The sequence below is a fragment of the Medicago sativa genome, chromosome 3, assembly GCF_051527215.1.
Source record: "Medicago sativa cultivar Bolivia chromosome 3, Bolivia_mono, whole genome shotgun sequence".
NCBI lineage: Eukaryota > Viridiplantae > Streptophyta > Magnoliopsida > Fabales > Fabaceae > Medicago > Medicago sativa.
The window spans coordinates 55,677,882-55,693,699 of record NC_140751.1 but is presented as its reverse complement, the minus strand read 5'-3'; the positions used below and the strand labels follow the sequence as shown (position 1 = coordinate 55,693,699).

General features: G+C 35.9%; 1 protein-coding gene and 1 long non-coding RNA gene across 5 annotated transcripts; one reads left to right on the top strand and one right to left on the bottom strand.

Moving 5' to 3' along the window:
* Positions 1-7,046: 7,046 nt before the first annotated feature.
* On the bottom strand, positions 7,047-9,405 carry LOC146938495 (uncharacterized). 4 transcript variants are annotated; one of them, XM_085752423.1, is made up of 6 exons: positions 9,068-9,405; positions 8,862-8,966; positions 8,437-8,589; positions 8,062-8,283; positions 7,528-7,889; positions 7,047-7,308 (listed from the first exon to the last, which is right to left on the bottom strand). In XM_085752423.1, exons 1-4 carry the CDS (start codon positions 9,099-9,101, stop codon positions 8,267-8,269), a joined length of 309 nt encoding a protein of 102 aa, XP_085608549.1. In that variant the 5' UTR covers positions 9,102-9,405; the 3' UTR covers positions 7,047-7,308; positions 7,528-7,889; positions 8,062-8,266. The 4 variants fall into 4 exon arrangements, 1 of the variants encoding a protein (XP_085608549.1); XR_015031317.1 differs by having other exon boundaries at positions 8,062-8,589; positions 8,822-8,966; XR_015031318.1 differs by having other exon boundaries at positions 7,528-7,873; positions 8,062-8,589; positions 8,822-8,966.
* A 3,190-nt stretch (positions 9,406-12,595) lies between these two features.
* Positions 12,596-13,097, top strand: LOC146938494 (uncharacterized). The gene is made up of 2 exons (XR_015033383.1): positions 12,596-12,670; positions 12,773-13,097. It is a non-coding gene; the product is annotated as an uncharacterized LOC146938494 (long non-coding RNA).
* The last annotated feature ends 2,721 nt before the right edge of the window (positions 13,098-15,818 follow it).

Sequence of the window (15,818 nt, the reverse complement as noted above, 5' to 3'; positions counted from 1 at the left end):
TTGTAAGGGATTGCTTTAGTAGAGGCATACGATACCGGGCCAGGTAACCCGATCACCAAGGGTTCATCTTTCCTTGTCTGAGGTACACTTTTGGTAGGGAAATCATGAAACACTGGCACAATCATACAAACGTCACTAGCAACCAAGTGCTTGTTGTCCATTAGACTCTGTATATCACCCTGTACGGTACAACAACCCATAGGATTCTGAAGACACTCTGAACAGGAAGCATGATCATGTTTAAACAAGGCAGCTTGGCAGAGCTTGACATGTAGCGGTACCAAAGGAGTAACAACATTACAGACATCTAAAGCGGGGACTTCTCGAAGAACCCGAGATGTTTCAATCTCATCAAAAGCACAGACTCTTTCGAAAGCCTCAATCATGTTAACAGCCGCATGGTTTGGAAGTGGGTTGTCAAGAACGTGTGGGGCACTATTTTCAAAAGTCAACCGTCCTCTGTCTATTAGATCCTTCACAACATACTTCAGAGCATAGCAACCTTCAACATCGTGGCCTTGAGCGCCTTGATGGAATTCACATGTGAGATCCTGTCGGAACCTAGGAGGTAATGGCGTAGGTGGAGGCTTGCCTGGCCTGGTGACGCAATGCCCTTTAGCAAGTAGAGTTGGGAGCAGATCAGCATACTGCATTGGTATTGGGGGTAAATAAGTCCTGGGCCGAGGGCCCTGTTGTTGCGGCTGTTGCTGTTGAGTAGGAGGCTGCTGTTGTACCTGCTGAGCAATGGCATTAACGGTTACTGGTGGTTGACCCGGTGGCAGAGGATATTGCTGGTAGAATGGTGGGAAGAAAGGATGTTGAGAGTACTGCATATATTGGTAGGGTAGGGGTAACTGAGCAGCATTAATAGGAGCGACAGCAGCTGTAGACTGGTTACCGGACACCATCCCTACTTCGGATTCCTTCTTCTTATGGTGGCCATTACCATACTTCTTTGGCGCACTAGCTGAGGACTCACCTTTTTCAAGAACAATGATACCTTCTCTGACAGCCTCCTCTAGACGAGTTCCCATAGTAACCATGTCAGAGAAATTATTTGGTGCAAAGCCTATCATCCTTTCAACATATTCCTTCTTCAAAGTTTTCAGGAATGTCTGTGTCAGTTCTTCCTCATCGAGCCGAGGAGAAACATGGGCAGCTGCCCCTCTCCATCTCTGAGCATATTCACGGAAAGTTTCATCTGACTTCTGAGACAAAGACTTAAGAGAATCCCTATTCGGCTTTAAGCGGGTGTTGAACTCATAATGATTTTCAAAAGCAGCAGCGAGTTCTTCAAAAGTATGGATATTGTCTTTACTTAAGCCAGTGTACCAGTCTGCCGCATCTTCTGTCAGGCTGTCCTGGAAACAGTGGATCATTAGTGCATCATTATCTGCGTAGTTGGCCATCTTCCGGACGTACCGGATGACGTGGCTATGTGGACAAGAAGATCCATTGTATTTGTCAAAATCTGGCACTTTGAACTTCTTAGGAACCTCAAACTGGGATACCAGGCATAAATCACGAGCCTTAGCAGAAACACCGTTCCCACAGCTAGCTTTGACCTCACGGAGCTCCCCAGCTAGCTCTCTTAACTGTTCTCTCATAGCCTCCATTATAGGGTCCTGTCTACGCGGAGTGTCAACATCGATTACCTGTTGCACAGTGTGCACAACAGGATCGGTAACAACAGTAGTCACTTGAGGCATAGAGGTATTTGTAGAAGCAAAAGTTGTTACAGGAATCTGTCTTTGATTAGCAATACCAGAAATACCAGCCGCGGTGTTGGGAGCATAGAAAGCTGAGAGTCCATAAGGACGCCCATCGGGCATAACAAACCGAGCATCAGAAGCCACAATGGATAATGGGATGGATGGAATCATTTCAGTAGTAACCGGAACAGACGTGACCGGTTGTTCTTGTGCAGCCATCAGAGTAGACATAGCGTCATGAGCCTTAGCCAAGTCTTCTTTCATAGCAGCCAATTCGGCACGGAGCTGAGCATTTTCTTCTTCAAAATTAGCCATGTTTCTTCTTTTGTACAATCTTGTCTGATGAATTCTAGCTGGTTGGTAAACTTTACGAGCACGAGCCACCTTTCAGACTGTGGCAGAAGAACCAGGAGGTAATGAGCACAAGGGAAGTTTTTTGTGACCAATGAATGCATATGATGCATGAGATGTGTAAATGCATATGCAAAAGAGACTCTTTTTTGTGTTATCGAAGGGTTTTAGACAAATTAGAAATTTGTAAACAACTGAAACATCATAACCAGACGAAACATTCAACCATCACAAGGTCTTACAAGATAATTCCCTTTGAAATGCTAAGCCAAGGGATAGACTTTGAAATGTAAAACAACAATAACAACTAGAAACAACAACAGGAAACAGTAATCCTCAAGTATAGGAAGTGGAAGGATCATCCTCAGACTCAGACTCATAGCTGCAGTATCGGGCATAGAAGTCACGGGCACCCCTATCCCTCTTGGAATCCCTCATAAGCAACTTATCTTTTTCTTCAATCTCTTTTCTAGCCTTTGCCAACTCCTTTTTCAACGTCAAAACCTCATGAGTCTTCTGCTCATCTTTTCCATCCAAAGTCGTGATCAAATTCTCAGCCTCATAGTATCTAGTCTTCCACTGATGCTTCTCTCGGCTCTCCATAGCTAGATGCTCCTGATACATCTCCTGAGTAGGCAGAGGTAGAGGCAAAGGCATGGTTGGAGTAGATACGGACACATATCTCATGGCGGGGTAAGGCATGTCGATCTTCTCAGCCTGGTTTATTACCCATTGAGTATATGCCTCATGGGCAATACCGGATCTCACACCCATATGCTTCACATCTTTCTTCCGAATCTTGGACCAAGCCTCTATAAAATCTTCTCTTATTCCTGTAGGAGCATTAGAGTAATGGAAGAAGTAAGGAGATGTAGCAAGATAGATGGGCTTCTCTTTCATCGGGAAACAAAATTGTCGCAAGGCGAGCTCCGGGTTATAGTTGATTCCACCCCGGGTACCGAGAAGAGACACATTAAGAAACTTTCCACCACCGAAAATAATTTCTTTGACTCTAGCAGCGGGGGTGAGCCAAACCACTTCGTTAGGGGTGAGAGCCATAATCCGCTGTGAAATAGCCCAATTCTCTGGATTATCATGGAAAGACTTCAGAAGGTGCGAAATAAACCACCTGTAGAGGAGAGGTACACAACACAGAATGTATCCACGACCCTTGCCGGATCGGTCGTGAATAGCATGGTATGTGTCAGCCAGAAGAGTAGGAACCGGATTCTTGGAGCGGAAGATCATGATAGCATTCATATCCACGAAATCATCAAGATTTGGAAAGAGGATAAGCCCATAGATGAGTAGTGCAAGAATAGCCTCGAGTGTGTCCTGACAAGTGGTTTTGAGATTGGCTTTCTCAAGTAGATACTTCGAAGTGAACCCTCGGATGTGAGCCTTAGTGACAAGATTTTTGGAGACATCGGAGGTCTTGAGATAGAGATCCTTAGCAATAACCAAGGGAGTAGGGGGATGCTCCAGACGCGTGAAAGGTGTTCCCTTGGCTATAGGCAAACCTGTCAAGTAAGAATAAGCCTCTAAAGTAGGTACCAACTGAAAGTCAGGAAAAGTGAAGCACCGATATTCCCGATCGTAGAATTGCACTAGAGTGTGCACAAGCTTCTCATCCACATTAGTCCGGAGAAGAGTAAGTAAGTCCCCATAACGGTGTTGGGAACCGGTCGGATCCTTGACCTTGAGTGCCAAATCTCTCAAACTAGCCAAATCAACCTCCATGAATTTGTAGGACTTAGTCTTCCCCATTCCTACAATGTTTACAATTTCAATTTGTCTAAGCCCTTCGATAAATGCATGGAAAAAGTTTATGCATGTATGCATGTATGCGTGTATGCATGATCACATTCAAGTACGGAGAAAACATTGAGGGTTAATATTTAAAGCCAAGGAGTCATGGGTGGACACGGTGTCCGGTGAAACTAGAGCTTTGGGAAATAGTAACCGGGTTCTAAAAAGTTCCCAAGTCGCAACCTCTCTCACGTATATCATGGTGCCACGAGACAAACACTCGCTCCATGATTATCCGTAAGAAGGTCTAACTTGAGTGTAGTATCGCGTGACGACTAAAACTCGAGACAAACACTCAGTTTAGCCTCCGCACTACATCCTAAAAAATGGCCATGGATGGGTTCGGTTATCTACGGTCCATAGCGTCACAGAACAATTCGAAGCAAAGTGCCTAAACGCGACAACACGCGCCGAAAACATCACCCCCAAAATGCCTCAGCTATGTGGGATTGATCGCATAATCCAATACACGAGGCAACCCCCAGATTGAATTGTCGATTATATCCCTCCTAAATCTTAAGTTCACTCCGCCCGGGTGTAGGGCTTTAATATTCTCACCCCCACACGTTTTGCAAGAATTTAAACATTTATTCACATAAGAAAACAAGTAAAGGAAACAAGTAAAAACAAAAGCGCAAGCGTGAAAATAAAGACTAGGCGTAACTCTCGAATCTCCCCAGTGAAGTCGCCAGCTGTTTTATCTTGGTTTTTTGGGTGTCAAACATTGATTAAGTTTGAACCTTTTTAACCTTTGATATCTCATTTTTTCTTGGGAAGGGAAAAATAAGAAAAACCCTTGAGAATCGAGGTCCGGGAGTTGTTTTCGTTACGGGAAGGTGTTAGGCACCCATAACGACTATAGTATCCTATAGGAACCGTCTTTACTTTCTACGCGCGCGCTTTATTTTTAAATGCTATTTGAAAGTGTTATTTACACCTAAGGGTTTGCTAGGTTAAGAATTGGAGGGAGAAGAATGTGTTTGAATTTTGTTTTATTGAAATTGGAGAAGTTTTGACTTCTTGCCTACATACCCTTTTAAGAGATCAAAATCCATGTAGTTCTCTTCCAAAAAAAATGTTTTTTGTTTTTTGTTGGTTGATTTTAATTTTGAAAATGGAATTTTGAAGAATAAGAGAGAGAGAGGCCTCAGGGGCATAAGATTTGGAAAATGTGAGGTGGAATTAGTCATTTTGCAAAAAAGGTCTAAGTATGATTAAAGTTCATTAAGGTTTTTTGTTTAAGAAAATAAAGGGAAAATTCAATGGGATCTTGATCCCAAGGTTTCTTTGGAAAATTATTTGAGTGAAGTTGTTCATATTTTTTTGGAAAAGAGAATTTTTCTAAGTATCGTGATTCCTAAGCATACATCTAAAGCATGTATTCCCTAAGCATACATCTAAAGTAACCATGTGATGTGTGTGCATGTGTCGGTGCTTGTGTTGGTGTACATCATTAGAGTCCATTGTCCTTTACATAGGCCCTAGTTTACATTCTATGGTCTTGTAAGAAAAGTAAATGACATGAAAGTAAAATTACAAGTCCCTAATTTACATTCTAATGTTGCAAGGAAACTTAAATTGCAAGAAAGATAAATGCTAGAAAATAAGAGATGAAATGCTAATGAGACAAAGGATAGAAATGCATGCAAAGGTTAGAACCACAATATAGAAAAATATCAACAAAAAATATAAGCAAGAAAAATATAGCAAGTAAACATATTGAAACTCAACATTTTTTAGGCATTTTCATAGGACATTATGAAAAGATAGAAACATTGAAGAACAAAGCAAAGATGATAGAGGTAATCAAGAATCATGAGCATGTATTTTGGCACATTTTGCAAGCAAGAAAATAAGGACAAAGGAGGATTAAAATGCAAGAAATGGAAATAATCATATACTTAAACAAACCATCATGAAAATTATGGAATATTGATCCAAAGGTCCTAATTCCATAACAAATTTTCAAGTCATGATACAGGGATTAACAAGGATCAATAAAGCGTAATTTTCATAACAATTTATTTAAGCATAATCATCATATTCATTTCTACATTTTTAATCAATCAATCAAAAACAAAAATTCAAGAAACCTTAACAAAAATATCTTTCCATATTTTTTTGAGAGATAAAATGACAAGTAAAAGGATAAAAAAATGTCGCCAAACACATAGAAAAACTCATAGGAATTTTTTTAAAAATTTTTTAACACAAGAACAAATACACAGGAGGTTCAAATAGCACAAGCAGGGGTACATATAGCAAGAAACCCAAGAAAAACAAAGAAACAGGCCCAAGCCCATGGGAAAATGGATCCAAATCACCATGGAGCTACAGGAGCCGTCAGATCGATCCAAATGGTCAGACCTAGATCTGACGGTGAAGATTGAAAGAAAAGTGAACCAGGAGTGAACCAGACCGGTCCACTGGTTATATAAAGGTTTGAAACCGGTCTGGTTTCATTTCCTCTTCTCCTTTCTCTCTCTAAGTATTTTAGAGAGAGAAGCTCTGCAACTTCTCTCTTCTTCTCCGTCGTCTTCTCCGACGAACACAACGGCGGAGGTACGGTGGTCCGCCGGTGGCGCCACCGTACCTGAACGTTTTCTGAAAAATTTTACATCGTTGTGTTCGTCTTTGTCTCCTCTTTATGGTTCTGAAACTGAATTTTGAATTGGAGATTCGAACAAAAGATCCGTAGAGGCTTCTGGTAAGTTTGAACCGAAAATAAATCGGTGTTCTTCTCTTCTTCTTCTTCACTGGTTCAATTATTTAAATATTGGAATACACTTCTTCATCTTTTTTAAAGGGTTGAGACGTTAAAAAAGAGATCCATAGTTGAGTAGCGTTTTTTACACTGAAAAAGTGTATTTAGACCATCCGCAATAAGAGGATCTCGCTCGGTAAGTACCTATTACGGCATAAGCAAAACCTGCTGCTCAAACAACTAAACCGGTTGAGAACTTGCTCCAAATAATCTCCCAGTCGATAGATATCTTTCTCGTTTTGATATATAGTTGTCATATTCAGCAAGCAACTTCAATTAATCAAACTATTTGAGAGAAAACACCATTTGATATAAACTATTTGAGAGTCAAATGATTTATGCTATAAAAATAAAATCCTTTCAATTAAAAAAATAGAATTAAGGCAACATATGCATTAGAACAGTAAGAATTAGAAAGTAATAATGCATTATATATATCGAGAATTACACAAACAGATACATTACACTATAAAGCAATATCCTTGAGGTTATCATTAAAGAACATGTTCAACTTCACAACCAAAACCAAAGCTAAGCCAGCTGCTGGAAAAATTTGGACAAATTGCAAATTATCCAACCTTGTAACACCACCAAACAGCCCCAATACTGATCTAAAACTCTGCTACCCCCAATAAACAGATGTAGAAAACTCAGCAAAAGAGCAGAGCAGTCCTTGCAAAAAACAAAATCTCATCAGCCAAATAGAAATAAAACAAATCCACTACCACACAAAAGAATTATTTGGGTCCCATTAACACTTGTAAAGGATTGAGTGTTACTCGTGGTTGAAATATGAAACAAAAGGTACACTATATGTCACCAATACAATAACTGCAAGGAGGATATAAAATAAAATTTAAAACCTAAACAACTATAGGAAGATCAATTTACCAATAATCAATCGATGTAAATGTCATCAAGTCCATAATTGCAGCAAGCCTTTTTTAGATAGTGTTGGAACCCACAAGATTGTTTAAGGAGGTAATTTTGGATCAGGTTGGCTCGGGCGCTTTCGGTTGCTGTCTTGCTTCTTCTGCTGCTAACTGAGGTTGTGGCTGGTGCCACTTACTGGTTGTGACAGTAGCTGCTGCAGTTTGTGTTGGCATGGGCTAGCTTTGGAGTGGTCTAAGTCCTGCTGTTATGGCATTTCTTCTATTTTAGGGTTTTCTATTTTCTGCTAGCGCTGCCTGTAGCTTTTTTGTATGCTTCCTTGCCCTCTTAGGCACTTGTGCCGGGGCTGTTATGAATATATGCTGAATTAAAAAAAAAAGATCAATTCATGACAGAAATTGGTGTTCTTCATCTCTTACATGATATTGTTACTTATTGATGAAAGTAATTATACACCAAATTGAAAGAAGGTACAAATAATAACAATCAAATTGAAAGACCAAATGTTAAAACTAATATCGGAAATAAAGTTACCTCATGTTCTTTATCTCGCAAAAGGAAGAGGTTACCTCCTTAAGAGTGTTATAACAACAAAGGCAACAGGGCAACTTAACTCCTTTATCCCCACACCATATATTAAAACTTATGCCATAAACAACAACAACAAAAATCCAAGAGTAAAATGTCTGCAGCGCTTGTACAAAGATGATGATAATTTAAACACGCAATCCCACGCACTTCAATACACATATATGCCTGCCACACAGTAGAAAAAAAGAGCCAAACTTCTACTTGGTATTGAAGCATGAATTAATCCCAACATCATGTCTTATTCTTTCTCAGCTGCTACAAACTGAGAAATTATGAGACACCTAAATTCTACATCCAGTCACCACTATCAATACTTACCACTTGCATGATACTTGTTGCAAATAATCACCAACATTGATAGCAGAAAAACCAACACAAATTGAAGGAGCCTAGACCAGAATAAAACGTACACATCCAAGGTGAGCAGTAATGGTGCAGTTCCACCCCTCCAATAGAGATTGCAGTTTCCAACTATAAAAAATAGAAGGAAACAATTAACCAAAGAATCTAATAAAATAAAATAACATAACAACAAACAAAGTGGCAATAACATTCAAAACGCAAATTTTTTTTGTTATCCGATGAGCACCACATATATATCCCAACAACTTTTTTTTTTATCAAATGGGTAAGCTAAAAACACAGAGTTGAAATTGATAAAAATCCAGATTCAATTGATAGAACTAATTCCCTAAATTATGACCTAAAAGAGGAATTCAAGATTCAATTGAGAGAAAGAGAACATGTTTCACTAAGAATTCCAATTTCGCCGAATTCCAATTTCCCCCAAAAATCCTTCCGCGACCGTGCCGTTTCACTAAGAATTCTAGCTTCTTCAAGCTCCTTTCCTATCAAATCGAAAAAATCAATCAAAACAACACCGGCGATACCAAAACCCTAATCGCGATACCAAAATCTATCAAAACGTAACGAAACTAAAAACGCATACCGAGGGATCGAAGGTCTTGAAAATGATGTTGCATGGAAGCATTCTCTTTGACGAAAACTTGAAGAGGCTTATTGCCTTGATGAGGTTGAACGGCGGCGATGAATAAAGCTTCAAGGAGAAGATCGGCGCTGATTCTAATTCGGAAGTTTCGATATTTGATTATAGGAAATCACCACCACCAAAACCGTCACCGTGAGCCGCTACAAAAAAATCACCACCACAATTGGTTTTTGAAGCAACTCTTGAAAAGATAATGAAAAAAAAAAAGAAACAAAGGAAAGAGAGAGAGAGGGAGAGGGTTGGCGGTGGTGATGATGATAAAAGGAAGAAGAAGAAACGCGTGTGTTGTGTTGTTTTGTTATCAGCTTGATGAGCAACAAAATAGTAATAGGATTTTGAAGTTTATCTGTTAATTAATTAAATAGGTCAGGGGTAATACAATAAAGTCAGCATACGTTTTTAGGTTAAAATTAGGGCTAACATTAGCTTATTGGTTAACTTTTATATATAGAAGAAGAAGAAACACGTGTTTGTTTTGGGAAAGAGAAAACGCGTGTGTTGTGTTGTTTTGTTATCAGCTTCATGAGCAACAAAATAGTAATCGGATTTTGAAGTTTATCTGTTAATTAATTAAATAGGTCAGGGGTAATACAGTAAAGTTAGCATACGTTTTTAGGTTAAAATTAGGGCTAACATTAGCTTATTGGTTAACTTTTATATATAGATAGATAGATAGATAAATATGAAATAGTTGTTTCGGAAAACAGATGAGATAAATATGAAATAGTTGTTTCAGAAAAATAAGGCTATAGATAAATATGAAATAGTTGTAGGGCCAATTTGTTTCGGAAGTAGAGATAAATTTGAAATAGTTGTTTCGGAAAATAGAAGAGATAAATATGAAATAGTTGTTTCGGAAAATAGAAGAGATAAATATGAAATAGTTGTTTCGGAAAATAGAAGAGATAAATACGAAATAGTTGTTTCGGAAAATAGAAGAGATGAATATGAAATATGATCAATGGCTAAAATTGAATGGCGCCTAAATGTGCAAGATCCAATGGCTCAGAAAAGTGGAGGGAATGATGGGGGGGGGGGGGGGGGGGGGAATATTAGGGTTAGGGTTAGCTTCAGGGGTTAAGCTTTAGTAAATAAGATAAGATAAAAGATAAATAAATATGAAATAGTTGTTTCGGAAAACAGAAGAGATAAATATGAAATAGTTGTTTCGGAAAAATAGGGCTATAGATAAATATGAAATAGTTGTAGGGCCAATTTGTTTCGGAAGTAGAGATAAATATGCAATATTTGTTTCGGAAAATAGAAGAGATAAATACGAAATAGTTGTTTCGGAAAATAGAAGAGATAAATATAATATGATCAATGGCTAAAATTGAATGGCGCCTAAATGCGCAAGATCCAATGGCTTAGAAAAGTGGAGGAAAAAATGGGGGGAAAAAATTAGGTTTAGGGTTAGCTTTACGGGTTAAGCTTTAGTAAATAAGATTTTGCTAATGTTTGTTACTAATCTTTTTATAAGAAGATTTAAAGTTCAATCTTTAACATTATTTTTTGCTCACGTTTGTTACTAATCTTTTTTTTTTTAGAGTATTTAAAGTCCAGACTTTAACATTATTATTTTTTTGCTCACGTTTGTTACTAATCTTTTTTTTAGAGGATTTAAAGTTCAATCTTTAACATTATTTTTTGGTCACGTTTGTTACTAATTTTTTTCAAAGGATTTAAAGTTCAATCTTTAACATTATTTTTTGCTCACGTTTGTTACTAATATTTTTTTGAGGATTTAAAGTCCAATCTTTACCGTTATTTTTTGCTCACGTTTGTTACTAATCTTTTTTTTAGAGGATTTAAAGTTCAATCTTTATCATTATTTTTTGCTCATGTTTGTTACAATTGGTCAAAGGCTAAGCAAGAGTAACTTATATTAATAAAATAATATGGAAGTACAGTTTTATGTAGAAGTAATAAAATAATATGGAAATATTTTTTTAGTGGAAGGGATATGAAAATACTTGGCAATCTTTGTCGGTTGTATTAAGGGGAACAACACAGATGTATAATATAAAATCGGCTGATAAAAAAGTATCATGAGTTTTTTTTGTGCTAATTTTTTGTGAGTTTGATATGTGGTTAACAGAGGTAAAAGAGGGTTAACATGGACGAGTTGTGACATGGATTAGTAATCCACTTATTATAATTGGCTAACAAGAAGAACAGTTCATAAGGAATTGTGCGTAAGTTTTCTCCTTAAATTAAATTTATTCTTATCTATTTGTTACATGTGTTATTTATATTTAAAATTAAAATTAAAAAATAAGGCTATTTTTGAAAAGAAAAGTTCAACCCAAAAGTGTGCTGAAAGGGGTAGTTTTCATTATATATAGTATAGATATCTATTTGTTACATGTGTTATTTATATTTAAAATTAAAATTAAAAATTAAGAGTATTTTTGCAGAAATCCAACCCAAAAGTGTGCTGAAAAGGGTAATTTTCTTTATATATAGTAAAAATATCGAGCTGGGCATATAACAAAGGGTTATTCTTTCAAAAAAAAAAATTATTAGAACGTGGGAATTGAACCAAACCCATTAATCATCAATTATTTCTCTTCATAGTTTAAATGTTCTCGATTTGTTTTTATTGGCATTTTAAATGTACTGGTTATTACTCCCCCATTTTAAAATATACACCCTCCGGTCACTAATATAAGCAAAAATTAAATTTTTAGATTCATTTAATTAATGATGTATGTAATCTTTATTGTAGGCTACATACATCATTTATTGAATGAACCCAGAAAGTGGATTTTTGCTTATATTAGTGTCCGGAGGGTGTACGTCGCAGTCAACCATTGCACATATGTCAATACACAACTCTGACAATTAATATTTTTAATTATATATAATAAAAAAATTATTAAAATTTGACATATTGAAAATATTCATTGAAACAAATTAAACAAACATCCTGTCTTCGTGAGCTTAGCTCAATTGGTTTGGACAGTGCATAAAATATGCAAGATCTGTGATTCAAAACCCGACCACTACCAAAAAAAAAAATGCTAACATTTGTATTTATATATTAGTTAAAAAATATGGTCAAAGTAAGTTTGTATTTATATATTAGTTAAAAAATATGGTCAAAGTAAGTTATGTGAATAGTGAACATCGTAAAACTACGACATGTATTTTGAAACGGAGGGAATATAAATAAATTGACTTTTTTTCACATTGCATTAATTCATTGTAAGAGATATAATTGAAAATATCAAGTGCTCATATTGTATTAATTAATGCATTATAAAAATAAATAATTTATAGTATCAAATACGATGTTGTATTAATTAATTAGTTAATTTTTGAGCAAAATTAATTAATTAATTAATTAGTATTATAAAAAAAATATAATTGACATTATGCAGCAATCAATTAAAAATCAATTAGTTGATATGGTCAACTTTTGGCCTTATAAATATTTCCTCGTAGAACATAGCAATATATGTACTATGATCATGATGGACACAACAAGACTTATTCCTCTCCAACTTGCACTGTTGGTTGTTTCTTCCATCCTTGTATCAGGTTAAAAACAATTGAGCAATTTAAGCAAATTTTCTAATTTTCATCAATTCTAAATCTCACATTTGTTCTAAGTATACATGTATTGTTTGTTTGTGTATGCAGATTTATGCATCGAAATCATTGCAGGAAGAATCAATGCTGAGATTTTAAGCCATGAACCGAAATTCAATCCAACTCCAAATTGTCCCTATTGCAAAACAAATGCGCAATGTTCGCATTGTTGTGATAGTTTTAAACCTCCACTTTATTATGGCATTCCTGCATGCCGTGTTTTCACGCCCCATGATACACATTGCATATGTGATCTAAATTCAACTGTCCCCAATAATATTTATAGTCTAACACCAACAATTGCAAACTGAGTTTTCTTAGTATTGTAATGCATTTGTCTCGTATGTATTATAATAAGAGTAGTAATGTTTAATGCCACGAAATACGCTTTAATGAAATGCATTTATGTTGATTTTTCTAGTTATATTATTGGTTTTGGTCCAAAACTTCAAATCTGATTTTTAAGGAAATCATGGGTGAAATCAGTTTAGGAAATCACAAATGATTTTTTACATCATTTGGAAATGATTTTTCACATCAGTTGGCAACCGATTTAAAGTTACATGATGAGGTAAATCCACATCCTTTCACATCGAGGTTCGACTGAAGTGAAATCTTGATTTCTACATCAGATCCTCTTCCACTATTGTAATAGACGTACTTTAAATTTTGACAATGGAGTTTTCACATCTGTTATACGATAGACACTGAAATTAAATATCTATATTTCACATCAGTTCTCAAAACCACTGTAATGAAATAATTATTTTTTTAAAAGGCTTATCAAATAAGTTTGACACATTTCTTCAATAAAAATGAAAATAAGCTTGACACCTGCTTTTTTCTTTTATATATTAATAAAATGGAAACAAATTATGGATAATTTTAATGCCAAAAAAGAAGTTATATTATCTAATTTGATATTAAATAATCAATCATCAACTTTCCACATCAATATTCAAATATATATATATATATATATATATATATATATATATATATATATATATATATATATATATATATATATAAGGCATATGAATCTTAGAAGATAACCTTCAAAGATATTAACTGATATATGGCTAAAAATACAACATGACTTTTATTTTCCTAAGAAATATGATAAAAATATGATCTGCGGTTAGTTTGCAGCTTCAAGAGTAATCCAGTCAACAGGTACTCCATCTTGGAGGTGAGAAAAACACAAGAAGGGGGGAGGGGTTAATTGTGTTAGTTTTTTCTTCGTTTTCTCCTAAGCTGAAACACACTGACCAGAAGCAAATAGAGACTGCTTCTGAAGTGATGTTCAGGACTAAATTGCAGCAGATAAAAACAGAGAGAGAAAAAGAAGAAAGACACAAAGCAATTATACAGGTTCCTTCCACAAATCGGAAGTAGTCCCGTCCCCCTTGCACTTCCAAGGAGAGTTCACTATAATGTAATATCTGATTACAATTGTTCAAGCACACAAGCAAGAGACTTCCTATGCTCCTGAACACAATCAAGAGACTTCTATTGCTCAAGCACAACTACAAGAGACTTCTAATCAAACAGAATTACAAAGAAAAATGTTTGAGGTTGAACACTTGATATACAATCAGTGGTGTTCACAATACAAATCAGATACAGACTCTTAAGACTCTAGAATTTCTAAGATATGACCTTTTGAAACAGAAATTCTAAGTCAACTTTGAATGCAGAATAATTTCAGCAGAGTTTTGGCACTATGTAAATTATTGTTGAGTCCTTGCCAATCTCTAAGTCTTCACTCCTTTATATAGAGGTGTGAAAGAGACGTTGTGAATTGCCACCACATCAAAAAGAGTCGTTTGAAGCTTTGATCAATCACCAATGATCTTTTGCCTGATATGGTAGTTGTCCTATGAAGGATCAATTTCAAATCCATTCAGATTGTGAAGGAACATCGTTGCAGGCAGAGTTGTTTATCTTGTCCTGTAGGAGAGACAAAACAGAGTAGTGGAGGTAGTGGTTGTACACTTCATACAATTGTACTTTGGCAACGCTTTTTGAAGATAAGCATCCAATGCCTTCAAATCCATTCAAAATGACCGTTGCCTTACATTTCTAGTCTTTTGCAATGCTTAGACGAGTTTAAATCCATTGAAAAAACCTTGAAGCTTTAAGTCTTGCATCTCCTGATGAACTTCAGCTTCTGGTGATCTTCAGCTTCTGATGAGATGCTTCTGATGAACTTGCTTCTGATGAGTTCATCACTTCAGGAGCACTTTGTCTTCAGGATCACTTTTGACTTCAGGAGCACTTCTCTTTAGATGCTTTAAGCTTCCTTTTTGTTGATCTCTTAGCTCTATTTTGTTCATCTAGAACCTATTTAAGATGTTAAATTTTGTCTATGGTCATGTACACTTGAACAAATAATAGCTTATCCAATTGACAATTTTTTAATACTTTGTTATCATCAAAATTCTCAAAGGTTCATTGTTAAACACATTTTGTTCCAACAATCTCCCCCTTTTTGATGATGACAAACAATAGTATTTATAATGTGCAATTGTTGTTAATCCAATTAACAAGTTGACTATAAGGGTTTGAGGTTTGTAAGCTCCCCCTGAGTCTAATAGTACTTAAGGTGAGGTTTGTAAGCTCCCCCTGAGTTCTATCCATGTTAATTAAATTCATCAATTGAAAGCGCAAAAACACTCAGAATAATCTCACATTAATAGACTAAGAGATAAGAAGTGGGTCCTATTAATTTAATTTGAATTTTAAATTAATGGGGGCTCAGAGCCTATAAGTACTATGCATACTACTCCCCCTTTTGTCATCAACAAAAAGTTTAAAAACTAAAGACAAAAGAAAAAAATAGGGACAAAAATAGTGAGAAAAATTCTTTAATCAAAGCATAAAATATGTATAAATATCAGAGCAAAACCACACAATTAGAAGTATATCAGAGCAAGACAATTGAATTCATAAAATATTGATCAGTAGTGCAAAATATGTTCAGAAGCAAAAATGAAATCAGAAGCACAATAAGTGTAAGAAGATTGTAAACAAGGAAACTTAAACTAAACAAGCTAAAATGTGTGCAACTAAGATTGTAAACAAGGAAACTTAA

Bases quoted from the DNA above. Each gene is read 5' to 3' on its own strand.
- LOC146938495 (XM_085752423.1), bottom strand. From the start codon at position 9,101: ATGCAACATCATTTTCAAGACCTTCGATCCCTCG. The intron at 8,967-9,067 runs GTATGCGTTTTT...TCGATTTGATAG, and splicing joins TCAAGACCTTCGATCCCTCG to GAAAGGAGCTTGAAGAAGCT. The intron at 8,590-8,861 runs GTTCTCTTTCTC...TATTTTTTATAG, and splicing joins TGGAATTCTTAGTGAAACAT to TTGGAAACTGCAATCTCTAT.